This window comes from Protomyctophum parallelum (genome assembly GCF_964188405.1).
Source record: "Protomyctophum parallelum genome assembly, chromosome: 4".
In the NCBI taxonomy this organism is placed as follows: domain Eukaryota; kingdom Metazoa; phylum Chordata; class Actinopteri; order Myctophiformes; family Myctophidae; genus Protomyctophum; species Protomyctophum parallelum.
Genome location: NC_139700.1, coordinates 40,553,657 through 40,569,508, shown reverse-complemented (window position 1 = coordinate 40,569,508; position 15,852 = coordinate 40,553,657). Strand labels below are relative to the sequence as shown.

Below are 15,852 nucleotides of genomic sequence, written 5' to 3'. Positions count from 1 at the left end.
AATGGACGGAGAGAGGGAGAGAGAGGAGGGGGGTTAAAGGGCGGTGCACTGGCACATGCACAGAGGATGACGAGGGGTGTGTGATCAAGGGGGACATGATGATGAAAACACTACCTTTGAGGCGTACGATCTCTTGAACGCCAGCGCGTGAGGGACATAAACAGACTTGGGGGGGAGGGGGGTCAGACAAAACAAAAACAAGGAGGGGAAAACAAACGTGATACAGATGAAATAATCAAAATGGGTTAATGATGATTATGTATTAAAAAAAAAATCATTCAACTGAATTACTCATGTGATCAAACAGGCAATGTTAATGCCCCATAGCACCAGGCACAAAACACCTTGACAAGAGTGCAAGTGGTACAGCAATTTGTAAAACATAAAATTAGCCAAACAACAAACATAATTTAAAGCCACAATCCAGGACTTATTTGAATAAATATAACATTGTTTAAACCAATCAGTATTGCAAGAGTTAGGAGGCCGAGGTGGTCTCGCTACTCTTCCATTGACAAATGTATACTGAAGAAAATGGCTGCACTGGATTTGATACTAGATGTGACGCCATTTTTGTTGTATTTTTGTTGCAATTACCTCTCTCAATTGGGAGGAGGAAACAATGTACATACAAACTTACGGATTGTAGCTTTAACAAATGTTAAGGTTGAACACAGATTACATTTGTTCACAAAGACGTTCACCAGAGGGACAGTACTGTAGATCTATTATCTTAATCACCCAATGCTAAACTCTACAACAGCCCATGAGGATATTGCAAGTGGGCCCCCAAATAACTGGCAAAATACTTTATATAATTATAATATTATATTTAAAAGCATAAAAAAGTGAGTTTTCATTCTGATACCGATACATATATAGGGACTTAAAAAAATATATAATTTTAAAATACTGAAAATATATGATGTACAAGCTCACAACGCGTTGATGTATTTGATGGCTATTTACACCATTAAAAATGTTTTTTTCTAAATAATAAAGCACGCCTAATAAAGCTTAGGCATATGGATACATGATACACATGATACAGTAGGGCCCTTAAAGTATACCGCCACCGTAGCCTGAGCTAACGTGTTAGGTTTCTTGTCTAGAGGGGCTTGTCGCGGCTGAGATTTGCGCACGCCCTGATTGGTTCACCGATCTGTCCATCAGCCCCGGTCCCTCCTCTCCCCCCCTAGCGCAGCTCTACGTCACATAATTTGGAGAGACGCCCACCCGGAAGGGTTTACCACTTCTAGACCAGAGCGGACAATGCGTTTCCCCAGGCTTTCATTTTCTTTGCGCCGACGAAAATGACTAAGGTGGCTGTACTGCCACCTTAGTTCCATTGATCCAAGCCCTAACACAATCGATTGATCATTACATTAAAATAAACAATTAAACATGCTCTGAAAATGCCATTCGGCAGCCATGTTAGGTTGTGGTCACATGGGTGGGCCACAAACACTTTCAACGATCTTCAAGTGGGCCCTTGATTGTGAAAAGATCCGAGAACCACTGATCTACAAAGTCCTCCGCTAAACTCTACGAATCGACACACGCACAGAACGTTTACAGCTACAAACACAGCACATGGACACACCACAGAACACGGCTCTACTTGCATCACACAGGACCACACGAAGGCATGCTGCAATAGTGGGATCGCCTCAGGAAATGTCAGAAATTCCATTTCCTTCGACTGTTGCACCTCCACAAGATTAATGGCATCGATTCTCGAGTCAGAATTCAAAGGCGGCAACGAAACAATGCCTTGATCATTACTTTAGTGTACCTTTTGTACGATTCCGTGTGGAATTGAATTTTACATTCTACTGTATAATGAGTGCATGCCTTTGGCCCCCACAGCTCTATTAATCTAATCTTCCATAAACACAAGTACAACCAGCAGCTATATGGACAGAATGCTTTTGAATTCAAATGGATTCTCAGAAGTGGGACTCAAGCTACAGAGGATTAAGCCCGAGTTAGACACCAAAATATCAGATATACAAGACGAGAGCTTGTAGATCTGATAGTTTTGGTGCAGCAGCAGCGGTGTGACGCAAAACCTGGTTTTTAGATGTGTGTGCCTCACTTGGTTTTGTTCCCCAACTTTCTACTATATAATTTAAACTACTTGCGTAACAATTTCGTACAGCCTTCCCTTAGAAGATGCCTGAATCCATTCATAATAGAAAGGTCTCCCAGGCAAGTTGCATTGCAGATGCCGTTATGCCAAAAAATAAAATTTACTTCTACTTTTTGGAACAGTGGTGCAATTGGACCTTTAAATGTGAATGGTTTGTTGTTGAAAGCCATAAGGAAAATGACTTGTATTAATATTCCTAGTTTCATTCCGTAATCATGCATAGTTTTGGGGGGAAATTGAATCAGCGCTGAATGTAATCTACAGAACAATGAAACTATCCATGTTCACAATGAGAGAGAGAGAGAGAGCGAATTGAGCAAAAACGCATGAGTCGACACTTTTTCACCTCTGCACCAGTTGAAATTCAAAACCATCCATGCCTCTAACCACATAATACCTCTACCACATAATACCTCATCCCCTTCTTTATATCTCTCTCCATCAGCATCTCTTTCTCGTACTCTCTCTTTTTGCCTTTCTCTTGCCCTCTCTCTCTCCTTCAACTCCCTCTTTCTCTCCTTTTCAAGTTTCTCCTCCTTTATAGCTTCCTTCTGCATGCCTGACACTAGATCAAAGATGTCCGTGTGGCGCTATGAAAAATAAAAAATAAATAAATGGAAAGATGAATTGTGAAGCAACAGAAATAAATAGCTGTTGAATATCGTTGGTGTCGGGCAAGATCCTCATATGTCCATATTTAAACTTTTGGTAAGACTGTATATTAAAGTCGGGTTTATCATGCATTAATAATGCATCGTTACCCAAATTTTAATATATCTTTGTAAATGAATACCCTACTTTTATCACACGAAGGTAGTGAGAATAGCCGATCTGCAAGCTCAAGACACATTGTGAGTTTGTAGATCTGCTATTTTTGAGTGGTGCCTACCGATACAATGCACAGCTATGTACTGTATGTTACAGTACGGACAGGTGCAACACCGCCGGGACATGCCGGGTGGCACTGTTGAGCTGCCTAAAGGACTACAGTGAAGCTGTTCAGAGTACAGAGACACACACACACCAATGATATGATAATACATACAATTTATGTAGCGCTTTTCAGTACTCAAAGTTGCTAAATTATAATCATAATATCTGACACATTTATATACAGTAGCATTTCTAAATACCCAAAGATGCTTTACATGGGTAGGAGAAAACAAAGGAAAATCAACTTTATTAGGGAAGAAAATAAAGATGATGAGTCTAATTGTTCCCGTCATCACTCACCTCTGCCTTGTTGGACTTCTCAGATGATCTTTCCAGCACGTCATCACAGGACAGGTCCGAGTCTTCAGAGAAGCTCAGATTCCGCCGCGACTTCAAGTCTGTTAACGTGTGCCAAGCCAACCCCAAGGAAAGCAATACAGTGTCTCTGTTATGTTCTGGTACAATTCAGCACCTCAAGCAAGTACTGTGAGCATAAAAAATATGTATATAATCCAGCAGAGTCTTAGTCAAGTTCTAGAAATGATGGTTTCAAGTTTGTCATGCTTATCCCATTATAGACGGGAACCCCTCTTTGTAACCCTTCCCTTCTGGACGAGAACCCATCTTGGGGTTCTGTACAGTATGTACAGTATTAAAAAGTTACAAAAAAGTTATGCTGTATAAATATTTGTATATATTGTATACGTTTTTCAGAAAACTGTAGAAGACGTTTTTAGAATCGGCCTCAGTCCAAAATGGGTTATGGTGTTCATGAAGCAAAAAGTATATACAGTATATTCATATTTTTTGTCTATTCTTTTGTATTATCATCCTCTGCAATCCTTTCTCTTTGATGTAAATCAAAAGACCCCAATGGAAACAAGCCTCAGGGCTATATTGTGTTTCATCCTTTTGAAACTTATGTGCGCACACTTTTATGCATTGAACATTCACACAATTTAAAAATGAATGGACTGTCTCACCTGACGATTTCCCAGGAGGCGACGATACCTTCTTCCCAGAATCCTGAGTGGTGGAGCTGGACGACGGTGTGCTGGGGCACGACTTGTCGTCCTTCTTCTTCTTGTCCTTCTTGTACCCAGAGAACACAGCCTTCCACAGCGACTTGTGCTTGGGCGGCGACTCGTCGGTGCCCGACAGCCGGCCGCTCTCGTTCTTGGCTTTCTTCTCCTTCTTGTTCTTCCGCGGCGAGAAGAGAGAGCTGCGCTTCTTGCTCTTACCCCCCGAGGAGGCGTCGGACGAACAGACCGAACTGTCCAGACTCTTGTTGCTGCTGAAGAAGCGTTCGGGCAGAGTGTCCGCCCTCTTGGACTCCAGGGCTTTCATGGCCGACCTCTTCGGCGAGCCCACCGACTTCTTGCTCTTCGCCGAGGCGTCGGAGGAGGGGCTCAAGTTCCACGCCACTTTAGACGACGAGGCGCCCTTGGCCACGTCGGTCTCCTTCATTTTGTTCAGCTGCTTGGCCATGGCGTCTTTCAAGGCCTGGCTTTTGATGGACTTCTCCCGGGCTCTCATCCGCTCTTCCGCGATCTCCTTGGCCTCTGGGGAGAACTGCGTCATCCTCTGGGGCGGAGAGGTGGGGCTGGCGGGGATGTTGGGTTTGCCGTTCTCCATGGCCAGGGCCAGGTGGAGGGGAGGTCTGTCCTCCCTTCTGGGTTGGTTACGGAACGTGACCGCCCTGGTCTCTGGCATCCGCTCGTTAGGTCTGTCATCATCATGAAGTGTTAGTTGACGGTTAGTTATCGTGCAAATAATAGCGATTGTTGTGAACATTACAAATAAACATGTATTACATACAGAAGCAGATATGTCAAATAACTTGCATATATACAAAACCTATTACTGAAATACACAAATAAATGACAATGACCAATAATCAAAATAAGTTATGTACTATGGCCAAAACTACATTTTAGACTTTCAAACATTTTCACAGCTAGCAAAAATAGTTGATCTACAAGCTTAAAGTTATGGCCTATTCTTTCTCATATTAATTATTATTATTTATTTTTTTAGGGCATTTCTGAAAGGTTTTGCGTGAACTGCCCCAAATAGTGACACGATTATGCACAACAAATGCGATCACCTCAAAATCTCAAATAAATAATTGTGATCAGGTGACTGTTGACAAGGCCTACCGCTCGTCGTAGGTGTCTTCCACGTCGTCGGCGAACGGGATCTCCGCCACCGTCTCCACGAACGACTTCCTGGTCTCCTCCCGCCGGGGCCTCCTCTTCTCCCTCATGACGACGACGACGACGGCCGCCTCCGCCGGAGGAGGAGGTGGTGATCCCGGATCGGCGTGCGTCTTCGGCGAGGTCGGCGTCAGCACCCGAGGGGCCGGCTTGGGCTTGGGCGCAGCAGGGCTCACGGGACTCAGCTGTGTTCTGGGTGTGGGGACGGGCGTCTTCACTTTTACAGGCGCCGACGACGACGACGCTGCCACCGTCACCGGCGACTTGGCCCTGGTGGGGGACACGGAGGCGGCGGCGGACGAGGGCTTCTCCATGCCGTTGCTCCAGGACACCTGGTGCCGCTGCGGTCGGAGCACGGCCGGAGACTGGTTGGCGGGCACGGGCGGCGGGGGGCTGGAGGGCGGGGTGAGCATGGTGGAGTCGGATGTGTTGCTGTAGATGTCGCTGCTGACCGTCTGGCTTGTGGACGTCGTGGACGTGCCGTTGAGCCCCGGGCCCGAGCCGTTGCTCGGGGCCCTCCGATCGGTGCCGTTGGTTTTGGGCTGCGCCGACGACGGAGCGACGGGAGTGATCACCTGACCCTCCAGGGTGATGTTGAGCCTGCGGATGACCGAGCGTCCGGTGAAGTGAGGCTTCAGCTCCTCCGCCAGGTTCTTGGGGCTGGGCTTAGGGGAGGAGTCCGGGGTGGGATCCCCTCTGCTCTCCAGGATCTTACTGCCGCGGTCCAGAGGCGTCAGACCCAGACTCTTACGGATTTCGGCACTCTTCTGCCAAAACTCCTCTATGATGTCAGACTTTTTAGACAGGGATTCACAGGAGGAATCCAGGGACTTTGAGGACTCGAGCGGGGCGCTACTCGTCGACTTGGCCTTGGGGGTGGAAGTGCCAGCGGGGACGGGCTGAATCCTGACGGGCGAGTCCGTGCTGAGGGGCGAGGAGGAAGGCTCGTGGCAGGGCAAGGGTTGTGCGCAGATGGGGGCGAGGGGGTTGCCCGTGAGCGGGCAAACGGAACGCTGAGGGTAGACGGGAGATATGGGGGTGTAGGTCTCTGGTAAACGGAGAGGCTGGGAGCGGATCGGAGACGCGACTGGCGTTCGGACTGGGGAGCTGACAGGGGTCGTTCGGATCGGGGAGCTGACAGGGGTCGTTCTGACCGGGGAGCTGACGGGGCTCGTTCGGACTGGGGAGCTGACGGGGCTCGTTCGGACAGGGGAGCTGATGGGGCTCGTTCTGACAGGGGAGCTGATGGGGGTCGTTCTGACAGGGGAAATGATGGGGGTTGTTCGGACTGGGGAAATGATGGTGGTCGTTCGGACCGGGGAGCTGATGGGGGTCTTAGAGCGCGTGCAGGCAGCGTCCGGAATGGGAGAATGGACCGGGAAGAGGATAGTGGGAGGAGCAGGGGAGACACTCTGTGGAGTATTGGCATTTGGAGACAGATCAAGATTTGTCTTCTCAGGTTGTAGTTCCTCCGCTACAAAAGGTTCAGTGAAAAAGCCCTGGCCAGGTGATTTTGCCAAGGCAGGAGAAGTTGTTTGAGTCACCTGGAAGATAAAACAGCATGAATCAAATAAATAAGACTCCCAACAAAACAAATCGACGATATACCTGCTGCTGAATAAACTGGGATGCTCTCTTACCGGCGTCTCAGGCTGTGGAGACGGTTTGACCGGGGAGAGGAGAACATCATCTTCCTTCTGCAAAGGGCTGACGGCTCTTGGTACTGAAGAAAACGAGAGAAATATTTTGAACGAGCTTTCACTCAACCTTATTCACAAGCTTGTTCTGGAAATGTGGCTGTATTTTGAAAAGGTTTATCGTCTCTTACTAAGAACGGAAGCCATCCCCAGACTTTTGAAGTGCTCGTCTTCAGGGAGTGCTTCAATGTGTTCTGACGGGTGCAACAGAGCCTCAGCTTCTGCATCTGAAGGAATGTCATCTGGAATAAACAAGAATGTTGTTATTATTGTGTAAATGGTGTGGATATGTCTGTATAATACAGCATATTGGCGGTGGATCAGGGGTAGAGTAGCTGGATGGTAACCGCAAGGTTGCCAGTTCGAACCCGGGCTCCCCCAGAGTAAGTGTCGAAGTAGCCTGGGGTCCACCTATGCTTTCTATGGCATAGGCAGCTCCCGGCCGGATCCGCCGGGAGAACCTAGACACAGCTGTGCGACATGAGACTGATTAATTAGAGCGACAGAGAGAGAGGAGTGTGTGTGTGTGTGTGTGTGTGTGTACATGTGTGCGTGTGTGCGTCAATTTAACAAAGATGCAGACAATCCGAAATCAGCAGAGAGTGATCGACGTTTGCACTACTCTATGCCGAATTGAAGTGGACTCGGACCCAGACTTTTCCTCCCTGGAAATAAAAACGTCTGGGTTTCCGAGGCTAGTGTCGAAGTGTCCTTGAGCAAGACACTGAACCCCTAATTGCTCCTGATGTGCTGGTTGTTGCCTTGCATGGTTTCTGCCGCCATCGGTGTATGAATGTGCGTGTGAATGGGTGAATGTATTGCACAATCTATGTAAAGCGTCTTGGATAAAGGCGCTAGATACGTAAATGCACCATTTACTATTTTGGTTCTCATATCCTCGTATGTGAATGTAATTTCTGTTGATGATTGTGCTGTATCTCGGCTACATTGAAAATGATGGCCTGCCCCTCCTCAACTGTACTTGAAATAAAGGCTATGATCACCAGTGATGCAAATAGCCTGCATTCCTTAGACTCCCTAAATTGACAAAGAAAGGTAGTAGATGCCTGTCCTTCATTTTTCTTTCCTCTTCCATTTGTTTGATTCCTATCACTATTGACATTTATCATGTTGATATATTGCTGCTACAGTGCAAAGTCCAGGGGCCAAAGAAAGTAAATTGTACCCTTATGTACAGGACGGCAACACGACACGTCGAAACAAAATAAAGAAGCTTGAAATGTATGCACGATAATGATGACGATCATTGTGTGTATTCTGTATTGAGTGTGAGTATTGAGTGTCCACAACAATACTGTTCAAAAACACCAAACACACACCACACACACACCCCACTAGAGCCCATACACTGATTCAGAGAGCGAGAGACAGACAGAGAGAGCTGCCTCTGTGGTGATGAAAGTCGCATGAAATAGATTATTGATAATTATGAATTACAGCGAGATTAGGAGGTTACCCGAGGTAATGCCAGCTCTACTGTAGCCTACCAGCTAGCTTTTGCTATTCATAATCCTCTGTTAATATTAAGAACAAATCTATCACTGGATTCAGGGGGTGAGTGAGTAACACAAAATTTGTATGTAAAAAAATGTAGTTACAGTAAAATGCTTGGTGTGAACATGCCCTTTACTCTTTTTTATTATTCTGTTGCAAATAATATTTCCCCATCATGTATGTATATTAAAGTTGACTTAGTGGTTCTCAAAGTGGGGTCTGAGGACCCCCAGGGGTCCTTGAGGGTGTTCCAGGACTACCAGCAAAAGTAGTTTAAATAGCATCACAGTCATTTTAACCACTTTGTCGATTTATACATTCGCTATTCAAAAATAGCAGGTCTACAAGCTCAGAGCGGGTCACTTTGTGCCACGCTGCAACAAAGTAAAAGCTTTCCAGGTCTAAATGGGTTCAAATTAATCTCTCTCTTCTCTTATGGGGGGGGGGGTCCCTGGCACAAAACATTTTCAGATGGGGCTGCGGACCCCTCCAATGCATATCAACTTGGGGGGTCCTTGACATGAAAAAGTTTGAGAACCACAGAGTTAACTGATACAGTTCCTGAAGTGACCTACCCTGATCCATCTCTGTACCAGGCTCCACATCGGGTCCATCTGCCTCTGCCTCCAGGTGGTTCTCCTCACAGGGTACTGGAGTCACACAGGAACAGCAACAAGTCATTCATTGTGATGATCCCTGAGCAGTAGCTCTCAATAGATAACATAGCAAAATAAAGGTTTAACTAATTGACAGCAATGGCCTTATCTGAACGTCCCATGTGAGGTTTCTGACTTCAAGGTTAATCAATGAGGAGAGGAGGCAAGACTGAACTAAACAAAAAACAAACTATCTTGATGATCACTTTGTAATGTGAGGCACATAATATTATGCTCAAGATGAATGGACATGGAAAAGTCGTTTAAAATATGTTCTACCAATTCATCTAATTTCCATGAAGAAAGCTCAAAGGGAAAACCTCTAGCAAAGAAATATGTCAGGAATAATACATTACAATGCAGTTGTAAACAAGTATTTTCTGTCAAAAGATATGAACAATGGAAGGAGTATAAAACAGCATTAGTGGTGGTTAGACGCAACATGCACTTAGCCATGACGGTAGCAGCAAACGGTTGGCATTTGCGTCAGGAGGCCGCACAGTCAAGGATTTAAAGACGTTCACCAGACAAACAAGGGGACGGCATCCCCTCTGTGAGAACAGACGAGTAAAAAAGGTGAAAGAAGTATCTAATGTTTCTGATCAACAGAAGACATTGTTGTTGTTTTTTACCCACAAACCATGCTGCAATGTTCAAGGGTTGAAACATAAGGATTTGATTTGATTATATTCTATTTTGACCTTAATGTAGCTGGAGCTTTTAAAACACTTTAGACAGCTTCAATACTGGCACTGCTGAGTGCACTGGAATTAAAATAGACATTTTAATGTAATGGTTACGGTTTTCACAAACTTACGGGTTGAGTTGTTATTGTACTAAATCACTCAGATTATCTTAACCCAAAATATATGTATAAAAAAACTACATTTAGAAGTTACCAATAACAGATATAATCTTGCTCATGTAGATGGTGGTAGGAGTGTTGTGTGTGTGTGTGTGTGCGCGCGCGTGTGTGTGACTGTGTGTGTGGCGTGTAATTTATATATATATAGATATATAAAATGTCTCCCCCTTGTATAACGAATCAACCCACAAAAAAGGTCTAATAGTTTTGTTTAATTGACTAAATCGACTAGTCTGTTGAATCAGAATTATAGTTTGGTGTCGTGCAAAAAAGGTAGACCTTTGGTCGTAATATATATAAAGTTTGAGTTGAGTGATATTGATTTGAAGTCATATCACCCAGCTCTAGTTTGAGTCAGGAAAAAGTGAAATGCAGATGTATATCTGCGCCCCCGTGGCCTAGCGGTGTTACAGAGTGCATGCTTGTGAGTCGACTCGTCTCGCGTGGGTTTTTTGGGGTTTTTTGTCTGCATGCGCCAGGAAAAAGGCCAGCAGATAGACAAGAAGAGATATTTCGGCTGAGATGGTGATCTCACGGTGGCATTTTTAAAAGCTACCTCCAGAGGACATGGACTCCAACCAGACCCTCACAGCCTCGTGTCGGGCGGTGGCTACGTTCGAAACCAGGAAGGTACGATTGTGGGAGAGAATCGGCGAGGGAATGAAAGTCAAGACAAAGGAATTAATTAAGACACAAACATAGCATAACACAAAAGAGGAACAAAGCTGAAAAAATTAAAATACATTAACAAAGAGAGTTAACAGTGCACCGGGAGAGCCGACTGGCTGGGATTCCTGTTCCACACCCACAAGGAGCCAGCAGCAACACTGAACTGACACAACTTCAAGAAGGCAAAGAAAACAAAATTAGACATTCCAGGGGAAAAGAAGCCACATAACAAAAAAAAGGAAGCCACATAACAAACACAAAAATAATTTCAGATGATTATGACATAAAACAGATGATTATGACATAAAACAGGTGGGTTAGTGAGTGGAGGAGGGGCAGGCTGGTCCTTCTGTGTTCAAAACAATCATGGCAAACAGCAGCAGCCACATTGGTAAAAACAAAAGTCTCTCCTGGTTTTTAACCCCTCCAGTGCCACAGCACTGGGGGGACCCGCACCATGCAGCGACACCTTGACCCAGGGCAGGGGCTCTTCTCACTGGGTTACCTGTGGAGGAGGGCTGGGTGAGCTGCTGGGAGACGGAGGCCGTCTGGCCGTCCTGGGCGGCCGTGCGGCCATCATCACACTCCTGTGTGATCGCTGTGATCACCACCGACGGGAGGCTCTGGGGGTCCACGGGCTGCAGGATCTGTTGGATCTGAAGGTTCCTGGCTATGCCAGGGGGTGGGGCCGGGTGGTGTTATGATTTGTCGTTTGGGCAATACGTGGCAGGTGGTTGGGTGGGGGGCATCGATAATAATGTTATGTTGGGGTGGGGCGTGGCAAGGTTGTACGAGAGAGAGAGAGGGAGAGAGAGAGAGAGAGAGAGAGAGAGAGAGAGAGAGAGATGAAGACAGTGGCATGGGGATGGGGAGGGGTGAGAAAAAGGGTGAGAATAAAAGACAGAAGGCAGAGACAATTAGAACATGACAGAGATGGTACAGATCAGAGGAGAGCTGCTGGAGGCTGCATGCACTAGAACTGCAACAAAAGTCAAATCATTAAAACAAAAACAAAAAAAAATCACCAAGCCACACAATTCTCATCAGCCTGTAAACTCTTTAACCTCAAAACACAAAACCATACAGCAAAACGCCTGCCAATAACACGGCATTCAATAGATTAGTGGTTAAGAGCAAAGTATTGGACAAAAACACAAAATGTTAAGCATTAAAATCAGCAGGGTATTAAAACATAATTAAAAACCTTTGAAAGGCAAAACACACACACAAAAAACACACACAACAAAACACAAGATTGTTTTCCTCTCAAAGCCCTTACAGTAAATAAATAAAATACAAATTGCCCAAAAACAAACAAAAGACTCTTGGGGGGGGAAGGCCTACAGAACAAGAAAACCAGGCATTATTACTAATGAGAAGTCTCCACATCATCATGTTACTGCAAACGCATCCACAGTCGGAGCCGCTACCTTTAAATGTACCCACGGCCTCTTCGTCATGTGCAAGGTGCTTCTCCAGCCAAAGGCCAGACTGGAGCTCCCTCTCCCAAGGGCAGTACTCCCCCTCTGCCAGAGGGGGGAGACAAAGCCCCAATAATAACCCAAGCACACACACAGACAGACAAACGACAGGCAAGACATGGAAGGAGGGGCAGAGGAACAGAGAGGTTTTGGTGAGGCGGAGGAGAAAGGTAAGAAGATGAGCAGTACAATGTGTGAAAACAAACAGCACCACAGGTGAAACAGATTATAATTTAAAAAAAATGGGGATGTGGAGTTGTAAACGCACCACTGATAAAGACTACAATGAACACTGGATGGAGAACACAATGAGAGAATTATCAATGGGCTCAGTCCCGAGTTTAACCAAAAGGTGGCATACACGCTTCCTGTTCCAGCTCAGTTTCTCACAGCTTCATTTGAATGGCTTGATAGTAGATATGAACCAAACAGGTGAAGAAAAAACACAGATTGATTTTATGAAATATCCCAGGCTTCTGGACATATTATTGCTAGTTTGCGCTTCAACTCTAACAATACCTGAACATAGCCCATCTAAGACGCAATGGGAGCTATTTTCCCTGTGCAACATGCTTCCATAAAAGACCATCCAAATGACTGAAATTAGTCGTGGCGACTGAGAACTTTAATCCACACATTGCCGTATGTTAAACATAACAAGCAACCGATCTGCCACCTTCTGGAAACCCGGGACTACATGCGGCCATATTGATATGCCCTAAAGTTTAGTGATTTAGTCTGTAGGGCTTTCAGACTGAAATTAGATGCCCTAAAAAATACTTCCATAGTGAGACAAATCACACAACATGTCTTGTGGGACTTCTATTTGAACTGTTCATTCATGTTTTTATCTTTGCAATAATATTTGCCTAAACAAAAATGCACTAATATAATTACGGTAGTGTCCTATAAACACTGTAGTGTCCTAAAGTAGTTAAGAGAAGGAATTCATAAAACACTACACACATAACAACTGTGTTAGAAGGCATGTGGAAGTGAAGGTATTAACACAATGCTGGGCGAGGACAAAGCTGGTATGGCGCTTGGGTGCCAGGGATTTCTGGCCATTCCACTGTGATGCGCTTCCGTTTTAGGCTTCCATCTTGAATGCTAAAGGAAAGCGATTTAGTTTCTGAGAAAAAAGCCTTCAAAGACGCGGCCTAAAACAGGAGCCAGTGTGGTTGAGTGTCGCATGGCGCAAAATTAACTAATCATGACGAGTATACCTATCCTACGTATTTAATGGGTTTATCATATTCATATTATTGCTATGATGGTGTCCAAAATGTTCAAATGATGATTTAACAGATTGAATGTATACAGAGCTTAAATGCACATAAATGAGGACATGACAACCCCAGACAATTGACCGGTACTAGTCTCTGTGCATAACTGCAGTCCCAGGTATCCAGAAGGTGTGCATACGGTACATATCTTTGTCTGATTACCCTGGCAGTAGATTTGAACCGGAAACACATGGCAGCTTCTTACGTTTGCAGTTAAAAGCTACAGAGTCAATCAAGAAGAGCTTATAAGACACTGAACCGGAGCAGGAAACCCTACCATGATGCCACCTACCCGGGGGAACAGGTAAGCACAGAGCCTTATTGGTGGTCTACGACTCTCCTAAATTGGCATCGGGACGCCACAGTCTGGCATCGGTCTGGCTCTAAAACATGCTGCCTTCCTAGTTCCCATAATGAGACAAAGAACGCCAACACTCTGTCATTTATGTACCAATGACGGAAAAAACTAATTTACCATCGCTCTCCTCCTCCTCCTCCTCTTCTTCCTCCTCCTCCTCCTCTTCATCCACATCCCCGTCTCTGCTGGCGGTCTCTGCCCGAGCCTCCTCGCCTTCCCCCTCGTTGTGCCCGCGCTCCTCATTGGTGTGGAGCTCCACCGCCTCCTTCCAGGTGAGGTTGGCCAACTCCGACGGACTCAGGGGCAGCGGCACCACCTCCTCCTCCTCTTCCTCCTGGTCCTGCTCGTCGTCGTCGGCCTCGCCCAGCTCGTATCCCTGCTCCTCCTCCTCGTCCTCCTCCTCCATGTCGGAATCAGAGCTACAGTGGACGAGTATTTGGAAGGAAGCGTTAAAGGATATATACAGTAGATCAGATTTTTTATGAAAATAAATAATAAAAAAGGCAATAATGTGGAATAAAATTATTGCTTTTCACTCCCCCGAAATAATGGTGACAAGTATTGCTTTTCACTCCCCCAAAATAATGGTGACAATCATAATAATTACGTCAGGATGTCAACTGATCTGACCCCCCCAATCCAACCCTTGATGCCGAGTGCCAAGCAGGGAGGTCTTTGGTATGACCTGGTCTGGGATTGAACCCCGACCTCCCAGTTTCAGGGCGGACACTCTAACCACAAAGGTACTGTCTGTCTTTTCAGGGGCTTTTCAATTATAGGTTGTAGATCGGCTATATTGCTTTGATTATTATTTCCACAACTTGTGAGTTTGTATATCAAATAATATTCTTGCAAGACAGCCATCGTGTTACAGTGTTGCCGACGGTGAAATAGTGAAACTTATGCGGCAGAGATGGTGTAAAAACTGCGACATCTAGCGGGCTGTAATGTTGTCTAGTGCCGCTTTAACCCATTCTGGGCGGGAACCCCTTTTGGTGTTTTAAGGATTATGTAATTATGTTATACTTTAGCTATTGAAAAATAGCAGATCTACAAGCCCATGGCTCGTAGCACGGCACTTGGTACCGCGCTACGAGCTTGTAGATTATAATTTTTTAAATCGTGAAAACGTGTCGCAAATCTTTGAATATATATTCTTTCAGAGCGAACATTTTTAACTAAAATCTTTGCTTCTGGGGGGTCCCTGGAACAACATTTTCAGATTGGGGTCGACGTCCAATTACATATATTTTTGGGGGTCCTTGACATGAAAAGGTTTGAGAACCACTGACATAGAAACATGGGTTTTTCAGAAAACTGTCAGGATTTAGAAAACATTTGTAGAATCGTTCTCAGGTCTAAATGGGGACAGTGTTTACTCGTGTTTGTTTGTGTTGGTCTCACCTGGAGCCCAGCAGGTCGGGGTCGACGGCCTTGTCCAGCACACTGCTCAGGTTGTGCTCCGCCAGCGTCTCCTCGGGCACCTCCTCCAGCTCCTCCTCCTTCTGGAGGGAGAGGCGGTAGTTCTCAAGCTCGATGCGCTCCGGCGTGCCCCGAAGACGTTTGGGCAGGCTGGGCTCCTGCAGCCCGTTGACTTCGGGGACTTGTTTGGGAGAGAGGCCGTAACAAAGCCGAGGTCGGACGGGGCGTGGAGAAAATAAATGACGCCAGGACGATGGAAGTTTGGAGAAGTGAGGTGGTGGGTGGGCGGGCGTTGTGGGGCCCCGAAGGAGGTGGTCCCAGTGTGGAGGGAAGAGAATATATAGTAGTGACAAAGTTAGAAAAGAGAAGAGTATACACAGAGAATACAACTGGAATGCAGGGCTCCGAGGTGGACGAGACATGCACGGGAATAGACTTCTATCTCTATTTAGCAATTCAAACGCTTTAATTCAGATAGGACAGTGAAGCGACTATAGAGTCAGGAATTCAAGGGCATAGAGGGAGAAGAGACATGCGAGAAAAGACAGCGGACAGTTTCAAACCCGAATATGGTATATGCACTGACTCAAAATACCTGTCAT

The 15,852-nt window shown here is 45.7% G+C and overlaps 1 protein-coding gene across 26 annotated transcripts in view; it reads right to left on the bottom strand.

The window, feature by feature from the left end:
- mical3a (microtubule associated monooxygenase, calponin and LIM domain containing 3a) overlaps window positions 1-15,852 on the bottom strand; it is a 139,164-nt gene that overhangs the window by 18,274 nt on the left and 105,038 nt on the right. For 20 of the 26 annotated variants that reach the window (XM_083763523.1, XM_083763531.1, XM_083763532.1 and 17 more), the window contains 12 exons: window positions 15,233-15,431; window positions 13,946-14,247; window positions 12,134-12,229; window positions 11,209-11,373; window positions 10,591-10,644; window positions 9,089-9,163; window positions 7,130-7,240; window positions 6,942-7,024; window positions 5,245-6,845; window positions 4,069-4,811; window positions 3,386-3,483; window positions 115-165 (listed from right to left, as the gene is read on the bottom strand). In XM_083763523.1, the coding sequence (XP_083619649.1) occupies window positions 115-165; window positions 3,386-3,483; window positions 4,069-4,811; window positions 5,245-6,845; window positions 6,942-7,024; window positions 7,130-7,240; window positions 9,089-9,163; window positions 10,591-10,644; window positions 11,209-11,373; window positions 12,134-12,229; window positions 13,946-14,247; window positions 15,233-15,431 (3,578 nt within the window). The remainder of the gene's footprint in view (window positions 1-114; window positions 166-3,385; window positions 3,484-4,068; window positions 4,812-5,244; window positions 6,846-6,941; window positions 7,025-7,129; window positions 7,241-9,088; window positions 9,164-10,590; window positions 10,645-11,208; window positions 11,374-12,133; window positions 12,230-13,945; window positions 14,248-15,232; window positions 15,432-15,852) is intronic. The other 6 variants (XM_083763536.1, XM_083763518.1, XM_083763530.1 and 3 more) reach the window with 3 other exon arrangements.